At 41.0% G+C, this 14374-nt stretch overlaps 1 protein-coding gene across 1 annotated transcript in view; it reads right to left on the reverse strand.

Annotated features, from left to right (window-relative positions):
* Positions 1-255: 255 nt before the first annotated feature.
* The window catches only part of angpt2b (angiopoietin 2b), a 29640-nt gene continuing 15521 nt past the window's right edge, over positions 256-14374 (reverse strand). The window contains exons 6-9 of the mRNA XM_020050036.3: positions 7352-7453; positions 4054-4220; positions 1646-1776; positions 256-907 (exon numbers count right to left, since the gene is read on the reverse strand). Of these exons, the coding sequence (XP_019905595.1) occupies positions 747-907; positions 1646-1776; positions 4054-4220; positions 7352-7453 (561 nt within the window). The 3' untranslated portion in view covers positions 256-746. The remainder of the gene's footprint in view (positions 908-1645; positions 1777-4053; positions 4221-7351; positions 7454-14374) is intronic.

Below are 14374 nucleotides of genomic sequence, written 5' to 3' on the forward strand. Positions count from 1 at the left end.
GGTGTTTCTGTAAAAGCACTTTGTGACTAATGCTGTTGTAAAAAGGGCTTTATGAATACATTTGATTGATTGATTGATAACTGGCCACTGGTGTGACAGTAAGGTCCGGTTCTGACATGCTTAACACCCTGGGCTTCCCTCCAGGGGCAGCATGGGCATAGTACTCTGTGTAACAAATGATGACATGGGACCCACAAAAGGACCCACAAAAGACCACAGAAACAGAGCAAAACACCACTGCATTTTATTGCTCTTGATTGGTGGGTTTTCTTTGAAAAATGGATCCGGAGTTGAGTTCTACCTACTTTTATTACAGATCTACAGTTGGGAAAGTAAATACGCCTGTAAAAAGCACCTGCAACCATTTATCATGCATTTTTATGAGGGTAATTCTCTCCTTAATAAAAAAAGGTTTTACAGGAATGTCTTGAGTGCAATAGCTGGAAACCTTTAGGTAGAGTTAATGTGTGTTGAATGGAGAAGCAGTGAATACCAATAGACCATGAGGCATTTAGAATAAGTACAATTACGTTATAAAACACACATGGACAGTATGTTGTAAGCCTCTGTGTTATTTCAGCGGGAAACATATCTAAAAAACAAAATAAGATTTAGGAAAAAGAAGCTATGTCCATCAATCAAGAACGTCTCAAATCTCCTGTCACTCTTCAAAGTTCCAGTATTGTTCATTAGTAAGTCATCTAGTTCGTCCTATGGCACCATCCGCCAGATCAGCCGATGCCTTCTCAAAAATCCACGGGCCGAACCATCATGGTCGACATGGTTGTAATGAGGCCAGGGCCCTTCCAGTAGTACCACTTGATGCCGTTATAGCGGACCACGTTGGACACTCCAGCGTAGTAGATCCCGTTGAGGTTGGACGGACCACACGCTTCAAACCACCAGCCTACAGGAGAGGGGCGAGGTCACAGGTTAGATGGTAGCCATGGTGTGTTAAAACTCATTGAGGTCAGTTGCCCAGCAAGCCAAGGCCACTCGCTTAAGATGGCTAGCTAAAACAGGTAAGCTGAAACATGTTTGTTAAGCCACAATTAATTTAGAGTATTTTGTAGGTTTCATTTTTCACTTTGGCTTTATGGACTTTTTTGTGTTGGTCAGTGGTAAAAACAATTAAATCATTTAAAAAATGTGGAAAAGTCCAAGGATGATGAAAACCAGCTGCATGTTGCCATGATGCTTATTAGCACAGTAACGTAGCGCCGGTAGATTTCTCCAGCTGTCAGCTGCTTCTGTAAACAGCTGATCGAAAGCATAGAGGAGATCTTTTGACCTACAGACTGATTCATGATAGCAACACTCGTTGCTTTCTTGCTAAGGAGAGGCATACAAAGCATGTTAGTCGGATCGAGACATGGTTCACCAGTAGCTATTGTCACGAGAACAAAGTTTCACACATCACTGTCTTTAACTCTGACATGAACACATTCCACTGATTCCTTTTGTCCACACTTCACAACAAAATATGTCATAAATGAACAGATGTGGTTGATTTAAAATGTACACCCTATGAGTCTGGCTTTAAAGAAGGTCAGTAAGTCAGTGAAGGCCAAAAAGGTAAAGAAGTTAATTAAACAGTGTCAAAGCAGTTAACGAGGTCAGGGAGACTCCAAGCTCAGGCCGGTACCTCCAGAGGCCATCTGGGCACATTTGCAGGAGCAACGGTCGTTGTCGCGGTCCTTGGTGCTGAACATGGTACCCGGGTGGGACAAGCTGCTGGTGCGACCGGCTGTACCACTGAATCCACGGGAATGGAGACTGAGGCGGGAAGGAGTTCATCATCAATAAACATGAACGTTACAGACTAAACACACACTCTATCAGGCTACCGACAGCCAATGAAAAAGAGAAGGGTTGTCACTAAACACATTGGAGTGAAAATGAACCACAAACAGACATCCAAGATGGACCAGTCATTTTAAATTCAAATTCTGCAATGAGTCCATGAAATTCTTCCCTTGTCTCTGCAATAAAACAACCAATTTTTTCCATAAACTTAACGAAGATACCATAGATTTTGCTTGAATGGTTTTGATTTTTATTGAGCGTGCAAAGTGATGGTTACAGCAGAAACGATTTGAATGGTTCCTGAGGGAATAGACAGCAGGTAACCACCATTGATCAGCCTGATCGTCACCACAGCTCCCCAATAACTGCCTGTTACATTAACCTTGGGGGCACCCTGGGATTTCCTAACCCAACCATTAACAGGAAAACCTTTCCCTGTACTGAAATCACTGTCTCCATCCATCTCCTTGTCCAGGTTTACTGAAATGATCTCTTCCAAATGATTTACTCAACAATGTGGGTCACCTACCCAGGGGGGCTGTGAGAGCGAAAGATGTTGGCTTTCATCCTACATCCTATTATTCATGAATGCTGGAATCTAGGGTGAGTGATCTGTCTTTGACCTCCCTCTTGCCAGAGGTCACACTGTCTCGGTTTCACCCTACAATTCACCTATGGCCCTGGTCAGAAGTCGAGAACAATTAATCAAATAGTTGGTCATTTGGGAAGTATTCCCCTTTCCGGTGTCCAATAAAGAGGTGAGGACCACACAACATGGAATGGGATGGGTGGGGGGGAATACCAGTGGGGGCCCGGGGGTAAGGGTGTGTGGGGGTGGCTAGGAGTGGAGTCTGAGGAGTGGCTCTGAAACAATGGGAAGGTCAACTATTTGGGCTCGCAATGCAAGTGATGGACACATGGGATCTGGGGTTGGTCTGTTCCGACTACATGAAGTGACCTTGGACGGATGGAGGAAGAGGTCACATTGGCTACGAAGGACCCAGAGGAGGTATCGCTTTGTCAAATGGAAAGGCCAGAACAGAGGTGGAGAGGGCTTATGCTGTGTCAAGAAAGGGTTAGCTAGATGGTCTGACGATGGGTAGGCCACAGAGGTCTGGAATTGCCTCAGATACAAACAGATTGTTGGATGCAGGAGGGAAGTGGGCTTCAAAGGGGGGTCATATTGGCCAGACAAGGCAAAGGAAGGGGTTGGAGAAGGCAAGGGAAGTAGTTGTTTTTGTTGTGTGAAGTTGTCTGGAAGTTGTACGGGCGTGACTGGGGAAGGACAGCATCACAGGCAGCTATGTGGGGAGATCCTTACATGAACCCAACCCTGGAGAGGAGAGCCCTGGGAGAGCTGAAACTAGCACACACTCAACCGGGTGATATGAAGCAGTAGCTCAGTGGTAGTTGACCCCATGGTTTCAGGATTAGGGCATTAAAACAAGCATTTGTCTGGGTGTGTCCTGCGGACATTTGGTTCCTGTTTTCCATTGCTGGATGGGGTTTCCCTTGGGATTTTGCCGGGGCTGTGATAGCCACGGTGATGGGGGAGAGCTGGGAGCCATTCTTCAGCCTCTGACACTAGAAAGGCTCAAATTAATCTACAGCTCTTAAAGACAGACCTAGAGTTTTTTAAACCGTACAGTTTTTTAAATCCAACAGGTGAAAAGATAAGGAAAGACTTGTGCATGATATTGGATGATTTGCTGTGGCTGTTTATGATTTACACCACCGACAGCATGACATTTGGAACAGGAGCATTTCTCTACAATTAATCTTCAAAGAACCTGATGAACTCCAACAAACTCTTCTCAGAATCAGGGTTCATTCACAGAAAATTCACTGTTTGATTCTAACACAGAGCCAAAACCATCAGATACTATTTAGACATTTAGCAACTGAAACCTCTTGGTGTAAGTTGCAGTTTGACTGTCATTTTATCCCAATATCAAATAGTTTCTTTGTAAAAACTAAGTACCTTAATCTGATTTTTTCCTTAAAAAAACAAATGAATAAAAATAAAAAAAACAACAGGCAACAATTTAGCTAGGACCGTCTAGGAGCGGGTGGGAAAACCTGAAGACAATAGCTAGGCTTGTCACTGGTCCATTCCTTCAATAGGCTGATATGTCAGCTCTTACACAAACCGTTTTCTACACTTCTAGTCAAGGAAGGAGCTTCCAATTAATCCTCCCTATGGCCTCTGGCTCTCTCCGCTAAAGAGACCCCATTGCATGCTGGTACCTGTAGTTCTTGTCCTCAGCGTCTATGTAGAAGTGGTCGTAGTATGAGGTGGCCTCATTCCCCTCGGCGTCCTTCAGTTGCACGTGTAGGGTGTACTCTTTGGAAGTGGTGATCAGGTGAATAACGTCATTCCCAACCCAGTACTCTCCGGAGGGGTCCCCAAAACCCTGCCGAAAGGAATGCAGAGGAGGAGCTGATCTAAGTTGATGATGCATAAACATGTGATATCTTAAATATATAAAAGGGACAGTAGAATAATTAACGCTGTCAGAAAAAACACATATTATGTCGTTTACAACTTTTGATGGGATTTATTATAAATCCTGTTACATTATCATCAAGTCCTCCTTTTGAACTTATTGACGGATGGTTAAACACCTCGGGAGTTGAACCATAACTCACTTAGTGGAGGCCGGCTGTCAGAAACCCTGTTTGTTGTTGCTCTTAAGTGAATGTGAAGGCTTGAGTGGGTCTGCACTGTCTGTTCAGAGGGATTTTAGTAACTATGGGCTAATATTGGTTTAGTGTTTTTATAATGTAGATGTATGATCTATTAGTGGAAGGCTTAGAAACACACAGACACACATTAACACACAGACACACATAAACACACAGACACACACGAACACACAGACACACATAAACACACAGACACATATTAACACATAGACACACATTAACACACAGACACACATTAACACAAAGACACACATTAACACACAGACACACATTAACACACAGACACACATTAACATAAAGACACACATTAACACAAAGACACACATTAACACACAGAAACACATTAACACAAAGACTCACATTAACACACAGACACACATGAACACACAGACGAACACACAGACACACATAAACACACAGACACACAGACACACATTAACACATTGACACACATTAACACAAAGACACACATTAACACACAGACACACATTAACACAAAGACACACATTAACACACAGACACACATTAACACAAAGACACACATTAACACAAAGACACACGTTAACACACAGACACACATTAACACAAAGACACACATTAACACAAAGACACACATTAACACACAGACACACATTAACACAAAGACACACATTAACACACAGACACACATTAACACACAGACACACATTAACACACAGACATACATTAACACGCAGACCAGTGTTTCCCAATCCTGGTCCTCGGGACCCAAAGGGGTGCATGTTTTTGTTTTTGCCCAGGCACTTACACACCTGATTCAAATGAAAGGCTTGATGATGGGTTGATTAAGTCAATCAAGTGGTAGGGAAACAGTTGAATCAGGTGTGTGAACAAAAACATGCACCCCTTTGAGTCCCGAGGACCAGGATTGAGAAACACTGGCATAGACAGACACTAACAAACAGACACATAACACCACACAACTCTGCTTCCGCACTCGCTTGTCTCCATCTGCAGAGACAGATTCATCCAGGGCCAAATATTTATCATCCACTTGTGAAAATATTGTTCTTTAAAAAAAAAGACAAATGTAAAAAAAAAAGCATTTTAGCAGAGCCATGGCTGTCCTCTGAGTATTCCATTTCCCAACCAGCTGCAGCAATTCATCTGCAGCAGAAGGTGAGAGACAAATCACGGCTGCTCATTCAACCACAAACCCTAAGCAGAACCTGGCATTTCCTCAAACTGTAATTTAAGTCAGACAAGGATCACAATGAGAAACATTTCTTTCTGTTCAGTACTTAGTTTCTATAAATCGTGAATATTGGCGGCCGAAAGACTGTAATCCGTTGGTTTGTATTGAGTAGACGGAACTGCAGCCGAGTCTCAAATTGCACACTAGTTATTGTGCCCTACTTCTCAGCAGTCCTATAATGCCATGGACCAGACAGTATTCTCCTTGTAGCTGGACCAGACAGTATTCTCCTTGTAGCTGGACCAATCGAAGGTAAGACAAGCATCAAGTAATGACAAGGCGTATAATCACTGCAATGTGCCCAGACCTTTAAGTACTTTTCTTAAATTATTTCTTAAATGCATAATCTGTAAAGAAACATTTGACAACATTATATTACTGACCAAGGACAGTGAAGTCCTTTGATGTGGAAAGAACCACCTTTCAAGTGAATAATATAGTATGTGATTTCAGAGGCTGTGATGTATGACAGGATCAGTGTGTGTGATGTATGACAGGATCAGTGTGTGTGATGTATGACAGGATCAGTGTGTGATGTATGACAGGATCAGTGTGTGTGATGTATGACAGGATCAGTGTGTGATGTATGACAGGATCAGTGTGTGTGATGGGTCACATATCAGTCCGTATTCCACGTCTCCTCATGCCAAATCCGGACTAACCCCTGGCACCTGTAACTTATTAAACCAGGTGAGGTTCTGGCACCTGTAACTTATTAAACCAGGTGAGGTACTGGGACCTGTAGCCTATTAAACCAGATGAGGTTCTGGGACCTGTAGCCTATTAAACCAGATGAGGTACTGGGACCTGTAGCCTATTAAACCAGGTGAGGTTCTGGCACCTGTAACTTATTAAACCAGATGAGGTACTGGGACCTGTAGCCTATTAAACCAGATGAGGTTCTGGCACCTGTAACTTATTAAACCAGATGAGGTACTGGGACCTGTAGCCTATTAAACCAGATGAGGTTCTGGGACCTGTAGCCTATTAAACCAGATGAGGTTCTGGGACCTGTAGCCTATTAAACCAGATGAGGTTCTGGGACCTGTAGCCTATTAAACCAGATGAGATACTGGGACCTGTAGCCTATTAAACCAAATGAGGTTCTGGGACCTGTAGCCTTTTAAACCAGATGAGGTTCTGGAACCTGTAGCCTATTAAACCAGATGAGGTTCTGGGACCTGTAGCCTTTTAAACCAGATGAGGTTCTGGGACCTGTAGCCTATTAAACCAGATGAGGTTCTGGGATGTGTAGCCTATTAAACCAGATGAGGTTCTGGGACCTGTAGCCTTTTAAACTAGATGAGGTTCTGGGACCTGTAGCCTATTAAACCAGATGAGGTTCTGGGACCTGTAGCCTTTTAAACTAGATGATGTTCTGGGAACTGTAGCCTATTAAACCAGATGAGTTTCTTGGACCTGTAGCTGATTAAACCAGATGAGGTTCTGGGACCTGTAGCGTGTAGTTTTCCGTGGTTCTCACACATACTCAGTTGCCCATGAAAACATTGTGGAAGACTTGCACCTAACATTCTCTATTGTCAATACATTAGTCATACGCAGACCTGAGGGAGATATGTTACTGAGACGTTTGGTGTGTGTTACCATCTTGTAGTCCCTCCAATCGCGGTGGAAGTCAACAGCTCCATCTCTGCGATGCTGAATCACTGTCCAGCCCCCACCCCTTGTCTGCATATCGCAAAACACCTGCGGAGAGAAAACACCAGGATCTGCATCGTTTTGTAATGCATAAGAACACCATCATAACGTACCTAAGAAACAGTTATAACATACCTAAGAAACAGTTATAATGCACCTAAGAAACAGTTATAATGTACCTAAAAACAGTTATAATGCACCTAAGAAACAGTTATAATGTACCTAAAAAACAGTTATAACGTACCTAAGAAACAGTTATGGCATACCTAAGAAACAGTTGTAATGTACCGAAGAAACAGTTATAATGTACCTAAGAAAGCAAAAGCAATTCACAGCAACAGATTTGGGGAAATTAAGTAAAAAGCAAAATGTATGCACTTAAATAATGCATTAATGTTTTGAATGTGTTTTGGTTTCCCCTTTAGTTTCCAACCAATCATATTCAAGTCAGTGTTCCCAGAGTCACAGAGGTGGAAAATGGTGATATGTGGATTGTGGTCCACAGCTGGAGGGTCAGGGATCAGGCTTTCTTTGAGACTTATTGATGTTTCAACAGTGAGTACAGGCCCTCAGGCCAAAGCATGATGTAATTAAGACCACAGCGTTTCCACTAGGAACTCTGGGTAGAGTCACTAGGGGTCCAGTCTGGGATGGATGCTTGTTGGGATGACAGCACAAACTTTGCCTCTGACCCTCATCCACCCTTCTTCCAATCTGGATGTCAATACCCTCAAATTAATAGCTGGTTAAGCTCACATTCATTCTTTAATTGTAATTTAAATATATTTTGGTAAACAGACAAAATAACAAAACTTGTCAGTGTCCAATTATTTCCGATCTAATTGTATAGTGCCCTACTATTCACCAAAACCATTCACCAGGACTATTCACTAAAACCATTCACCAGGACTATTCACCAGGACTTTTGACCATGATTTTTGATAAGGACTTTTGTCCTTGAGAGCACTCTCTGAGGAGGATTATGTGAGTCTGGGATTCTTACTTTCTGGATTTTATCATTATAGAAAAGGGCCCAAGCTTCATAACCACAACATTTATTATTTAATTGGGGTGGTTGACCTTTTTTTCCCTACAACATCACCAGAAACACTGATACTTCATTGGAGCGGCTAGTTCTTCCTAAGAATGCTTTTCTCACCTTTAAATTAAGAAATAATCCATCTGTTCTGCCTTCATTTTAATCTTAATTTTTGGTCTTTCATTGGTGGCCGTCTGACAAACACAACCAGTCTTTAATTGGGCATGCACCGATCTGTTCTTGGTCCTGCCTCAGACTCACCCCTTTCACCCCATCCCTGCCTGTGGTCTTGACTCAGTCTCCATTTGCTAAAGGTTCTGGTCTTGACTCAGTCTCCATTTGCTAAAGGTCCTGGTCTTGACTCAGTCTCCATTTGCTATAGGTCCTGGTATTGACTCAGTCTCCATTTGCTAAAGGTCCTGGTCTTGACTCAGTCTCCATTTGCTAAAGGTCCTGGTCTTGACTCAGTCTCCATTTGCTATAGGTCCTGGTCTTGACTCAGTCTCCATTTGCTATAGGTCCTGGTATTGACTCAGAATCGCTTAAGGCCATCTCAAACACAACACTGAGTGAAAATATCGACCTGTTCTGTGGAGTAGAAACAGGACACTGCCCCAAAACAATACCACTTTGCATTTGTCGTTTCTCTGTGAGGAATGTGCTTAGCATTTCCATCTCTTTCCAAGAGCTGGGTCAGACGAGGTATAATTGGGCACCGCTCAGGAAGCGGCACGGTCCTTTGATCTCCATGGCGAGGTCAGCAGCGTCTGGACCTCTGACAAAACCATCGGAGGAGAAAATAGAACTGTAGTTTGATTATTCTCTGGCATGATCAGGACTCAATGTCTTACCTCGTCCTCTATGCAGAGCCCTATGAATAGGGAATAGGGGGAGATTTGGAACACAGTGCTTGACATTAAGCCAAGGAAACAGAGCCTTAGGCCTTCCAAACAGGCCAAGACAACAATAGATGTTTAAATAGATTTTTCTAAGAAAACCACTTCCCAAGAGAAGATATTGGGGGCTATATTGCTGATTCAGAACAGATCCAAACAGCATGCACTGTTCTGATCCAATCAGCCATAACATTATGACCACTTAAGGCCGGGTGTCTCTGTAAAAGCACTTTGTGACAACTGCTGTTGTAAAAAGGGTTTTTTAAATAAATTTGATTGATTTTTGATTGATTGACTGATAGATGAGGTGAATAACACTGATAATCTCTTTATCATGGCACCTGTCAGTGGGTGGGATATATTAGGCAGCAACTAAACATTCTGTTCTCAAAGTTGATGTGTTAGAAGCAGGAAAAATGGGCCAGCGTAAGGATCTGAGCGAATTTGACAAGCGCCAAATTGTAATGTCTAGACGATTGGGTGCTGACCCATGTCCACTACCGAAAGCACCTACAACGGGCACCTGAGCATCAGATCTGGACCACGGAGCAATGGAAGAATGTGGCCTGGTCTGACAAATCACGTTTTCTTTTACATCATGTGGATGGCCGGGTGCATGTGTGTCGTTTACCTGGAGAACACATGGCGCCAGGATGCATTATGGGAAGGAGGCAAGCCGGCGGAGGCAGTGTGATGCATTGGGCAATGTTCTGCTGGGAAACCTTGGGTCCTGCCATTCATGCCTGCCATGTGCACCCTTTAATGGCAATGGTATTCCCTGATGGCATTGGTCTCTTTCAGCAGGATAATGCGCTCTGCCACAAACTAAAAATTGTTCAGGAATGGTTTTGAGGAACACAACAACGAATTCAAGGTGTTGACTTGGCCTCCAAATTCCCCAGATCTCAATCCAATCGAACATCTGTGGGATGTGCTGGACAAACAAGTCCAATCCATGGAGCCCCCACCTCGCAAGTTACAGGACTTAAAGGATCTGCTGCTAACATATTGGTGCCAGATACCACAGCACACCTTCAGAGGTCTAGTGGAGACCATGCCTCGATGGGTCAGGGCTGTTTTGGCGACAAAAGGGGGACCTACACAATATTAGGCCGGTGGTCACAGGAAATAAACACCCGGACAGTCTGAACACAGGAAATAAACTCCTGGACACTCTGCCCACAGGAAATAAACACCTGGACACTCTGCCCACAGGAAATAAACACCTGGACACTCTGCCCACAGGAAATAAACACCTGGACACTGCCCACAGGAAATAAACACCTGGACACTCTGCCCACAGGAAATAAACACCTGGACACTCTGCCCACTGAAAATAAACACCTGGACACTGTGCCCACAGGAAATAAACACCTGGACACTCTGCCCACAGGAAATAAACACCTGGACACTGTGCTCACAGGAAATAAACACCTGGACACTCTGCCCACAGGAAATAAACACCTGGACACTGTCCAAATTAAATAAACAGCTGGACAGTCTGCCCACAAACACCAATGCCAGGATGGTGTCTTTGTTTCAGACTGTTAAAGCCAGGATGTTGTTTGTGTTTGAGACTGTTTCAATGACCAGCTGGGGTAAACAGTACCCAGGATAGGTCAAAAACTACAGTTTTTTGTCTGTGGGCTCTTCTGAATCTCCCTGTTTTTTTTATCTCTTTCTTTCATTCACTCTCTCTATTATTCTTTCTCCCTTTCATTCCATATCTTTTATTTACTTTCACTTTTATTCCCTTAGTCTCATGCTCGCTGGCCCTGCAGGCTAAAATACTCCTGTTGCTTGTTATTGTAGTTCTGTATTCCAGCATGACACCCCCCCTTCCGCACTCACTCTGTAATGTGTAACATAAAAACACTTTGTCCAGCCAGGCCTTTTCAAAAACAATACAGTGAATGAATGTCAACCATTTATTTATTCAGAGGCTACATGGTGTAGTTCTCCATAAGCACTAAAGAAGAAAAGCTTGAAATACATTTCTGCTGGTCAAGTATGCAAGATTCAACATTCAAATAGTTAAATAAAAGTGTGTATAAATGTTTACACAGAGTACAATGGGGAAAGAGAATGATGAGGTGAATAAAGAGAATGATGAAGTGAATAAAGAGAATGATGAGGTGAATAAAGAGGATTATGAGGTTTATAAAGAGGATTATGAGGTGAATAAAGAGAATGATGAGGTGAATAAAGAGAGTGATGAGGTGAATAAAGAGAATGATGAGGTTTATAAAGAGGATTATGAGGTGAATAAAGAGAATGATGAGGTGAATAAAGAGAATGATGAGGTGAATAAAGAGAATGATGAGGTGAATAAAGAGAATGATGAGGTGAATAAAGAGAATGATGAGGTTAATAAAGTGTAGGATGAGGTGAATAAAGAGAATGATGAGGTGAATAAAGAGAATGATGAGGTGAATAAAAAGAATGATGAGGTGAATAAAGTGTAGGATGAGGTGATTAAAGAGAATTATGAGATGAATAAAGAGAATGATGAGGTGAATAAAGAGAATTATGAGATGAATAAAGAGGATTATGAGTTGAATAAAGAGAATGATGAGGTGAATAAAGAGAATGATGAGGTGAATAAAGAGAATGATGAGATGAATAAAGAGGATTATGAGGTGAATAAAGAGAATGATGAGGTGACTAAAGAGAATGATGAGGTGAATAAAGAGAATGATGAGATGAATAAAGAGGATTATGAGGTGAATAAAGAGAATGATGAGGTGACTAAACAGAATGATGAGGTGAATAAAGAGAATGATGAGATGAATAAAGAGGATTATGAGGTGAATAAAGAGAATGATGAGGTGACTAAAGAGAATGATGAAGTGAATAAAGAGAATGATGAGGTGAATAAAGAGGATTATGAGGTTTATAAAGAGGATTATGAGGTGAATAAAGAGAATGATGAGGTGAATAAAGAGAGTGATGAGGTGAATAAAAAGAATGATGAGGTGAATAAAGAGAATGATGAGGTTTATAAAGAGGATTATGAGGTGAATAAAGAGAATGATGAGGTGAATAAAGAGAATGATGAGGTGAATAAAGAGAATGATGAGGTGAATAAAGAGAATGATGAGGTTAATAAAGTGTAGGATGAGGTGAATAAAGAGAATGATGAGGTGAATAAAGAGAATGATGAGGTGAATAAAAAGAATGATGAGGTGAATAAAGTGTAGGATGAGGTGATTAAAGAGAATTATGAGATGAATAAAGAGAATGATGAGGTGAATAAAGAGAATTATGAGATGAATAAAGAGGATTATGAGTTGAATAAAGAGAATGATGAGGTGAATAAAGAGAATGATGAGGTGAATAAAGAGAATGATGAGGTTAATAAAGTGTAGGATGAGGTGAATAAAGAGAATGATGAGGTGAATAAAGAGAATGATGAGGTGAATAAAAAGAATGATGAGGTGAATAAAGTGTAGGATGAGGTGATTAAAGAGAATTATGAGATGAATAAAGAGAATGATGAGGTGAATAAAGAGAATTATGAGATGAATAAAGAGGATTATGAGTTGAATAAAGAGAATGATGAGGTGAATAAAGAGAATGATGAGGTGAATAAAGAGAATGATGAGATGAATAAAGAGGATTATGAGGTGAATAAAGAGAATGATGAGGTGACTAAAGAGAATGATGAGGTGAATAAAGAGAATGATGAGATGAATAAAGAGGATTATGAGGTGAATAAAGAGAATGATGAGGTGACTAAACAGAATGATGAGGTAAATAAAGAGAATGATGAGATGAATAAAGAGGATTATGAGGTGAATAAAGAGAATGATGAGGTGACTAAAGAGAATGATGAAGTGAATAAAGAGAATGATGAGGTGAATAAAGAGGATTATGAGGTTTATAAAGAGGATTATGAGGTGAATAAAGAGAATGATGAGGTGAATAAAGAGAGTGATGAGGTGAATAAAGAGAATGATGAGGTGAATAAAGAGAATGATGAGGTTTATAAAGAGGATTATGAGGTGAATAAAGAGAATGATGAGGTGAATAAAGAGAATGATGAGGTGAATAAAGAGAATGATGAGGTTAATAAAGTGTAGGATGAGGTGAATAAAGAGAATGATGAGGTGAATAAAGAGAATGATGAGGTGAATAAAAAGAATGATGAGGTGAATAAAGTGTAGGATGAGGTGATTAAAGAGAATTATGAGATGAATAAAGAGAATGATGAGGTGAATAAAGAGAATTATGAGATGAATAAAGAGGATTATGAGTTGAATAAAGAGAATGATGAGGTGAATAAAGAGAATGATGAGGTGAATAAAGAGAATGATGAGATGAATAAAGAGGATTATGAGGTGAATAAAGAGAATGATGAGGTGACTAAAGAGAATGATGAGGTGAATAAAGAGAATGATGAGGTGAATAAAGAGAATGATGAGGTGAATAAAGAGAATGATGAGATGAATAAAGAGGATTATGAGGTGAATAAAGAGAATGATGAGGTGACTAAAGAGAATGATGAGGTGAATAAAGAGAATGATGAGATGAATAAAGAGGATTATGAGGTGAATAAAGAGAATGATGAGGTGACTAAACAGAATGATGAGGTGAATAAAGAGAATGATGAGATGAATAAAGAGGATTATGAGGTGAATAAAGAGAATGATGGGGTGACTAAAGAGAATGATGAAGTGAATAAAGAGAATGATGAGGTGAATAAAGAGGATTATGAGGTTTATAAAGAGGATTATGAGGTGAATAAAGAGAATGATGAGGTGAATAAAGAGAGTGATGAGGTGAATAAAGAGAATGATGAGGTGAATAAAGAGAATGATGAGGTTTATAAAGAGGATTATGAGGTGAATAAAGAGAATGATGAGGTGAATAAAGAGAATGATGAGGTGAATAAAGAGAATGATGAGGTGAATAAAGAGAATGATGAGGTTAATAAAGTGTAGGATGAGGTGAATAAAGAGAATGATGAGGTGAATAAAGAGAATGATGAGGTGAATAAAAAGAATGATGAGGTGAATAAAGTGTAGGATGAGG

This window comes from Esox lucius, chromosome 10 (assembly GCF_011004845.1).
Source record: "Esox lucius isolate fEsoLuc1 chromosome 10, fEsoLuc1.pri, whole genome shotgun sequence".
NCBI classification, from domain to species: domain Eukaryota; kingdom Metazoa; phylum Chordata; class Actinopteri; order Esociformes; family Esocidae; genus Esox; species Esox lucius.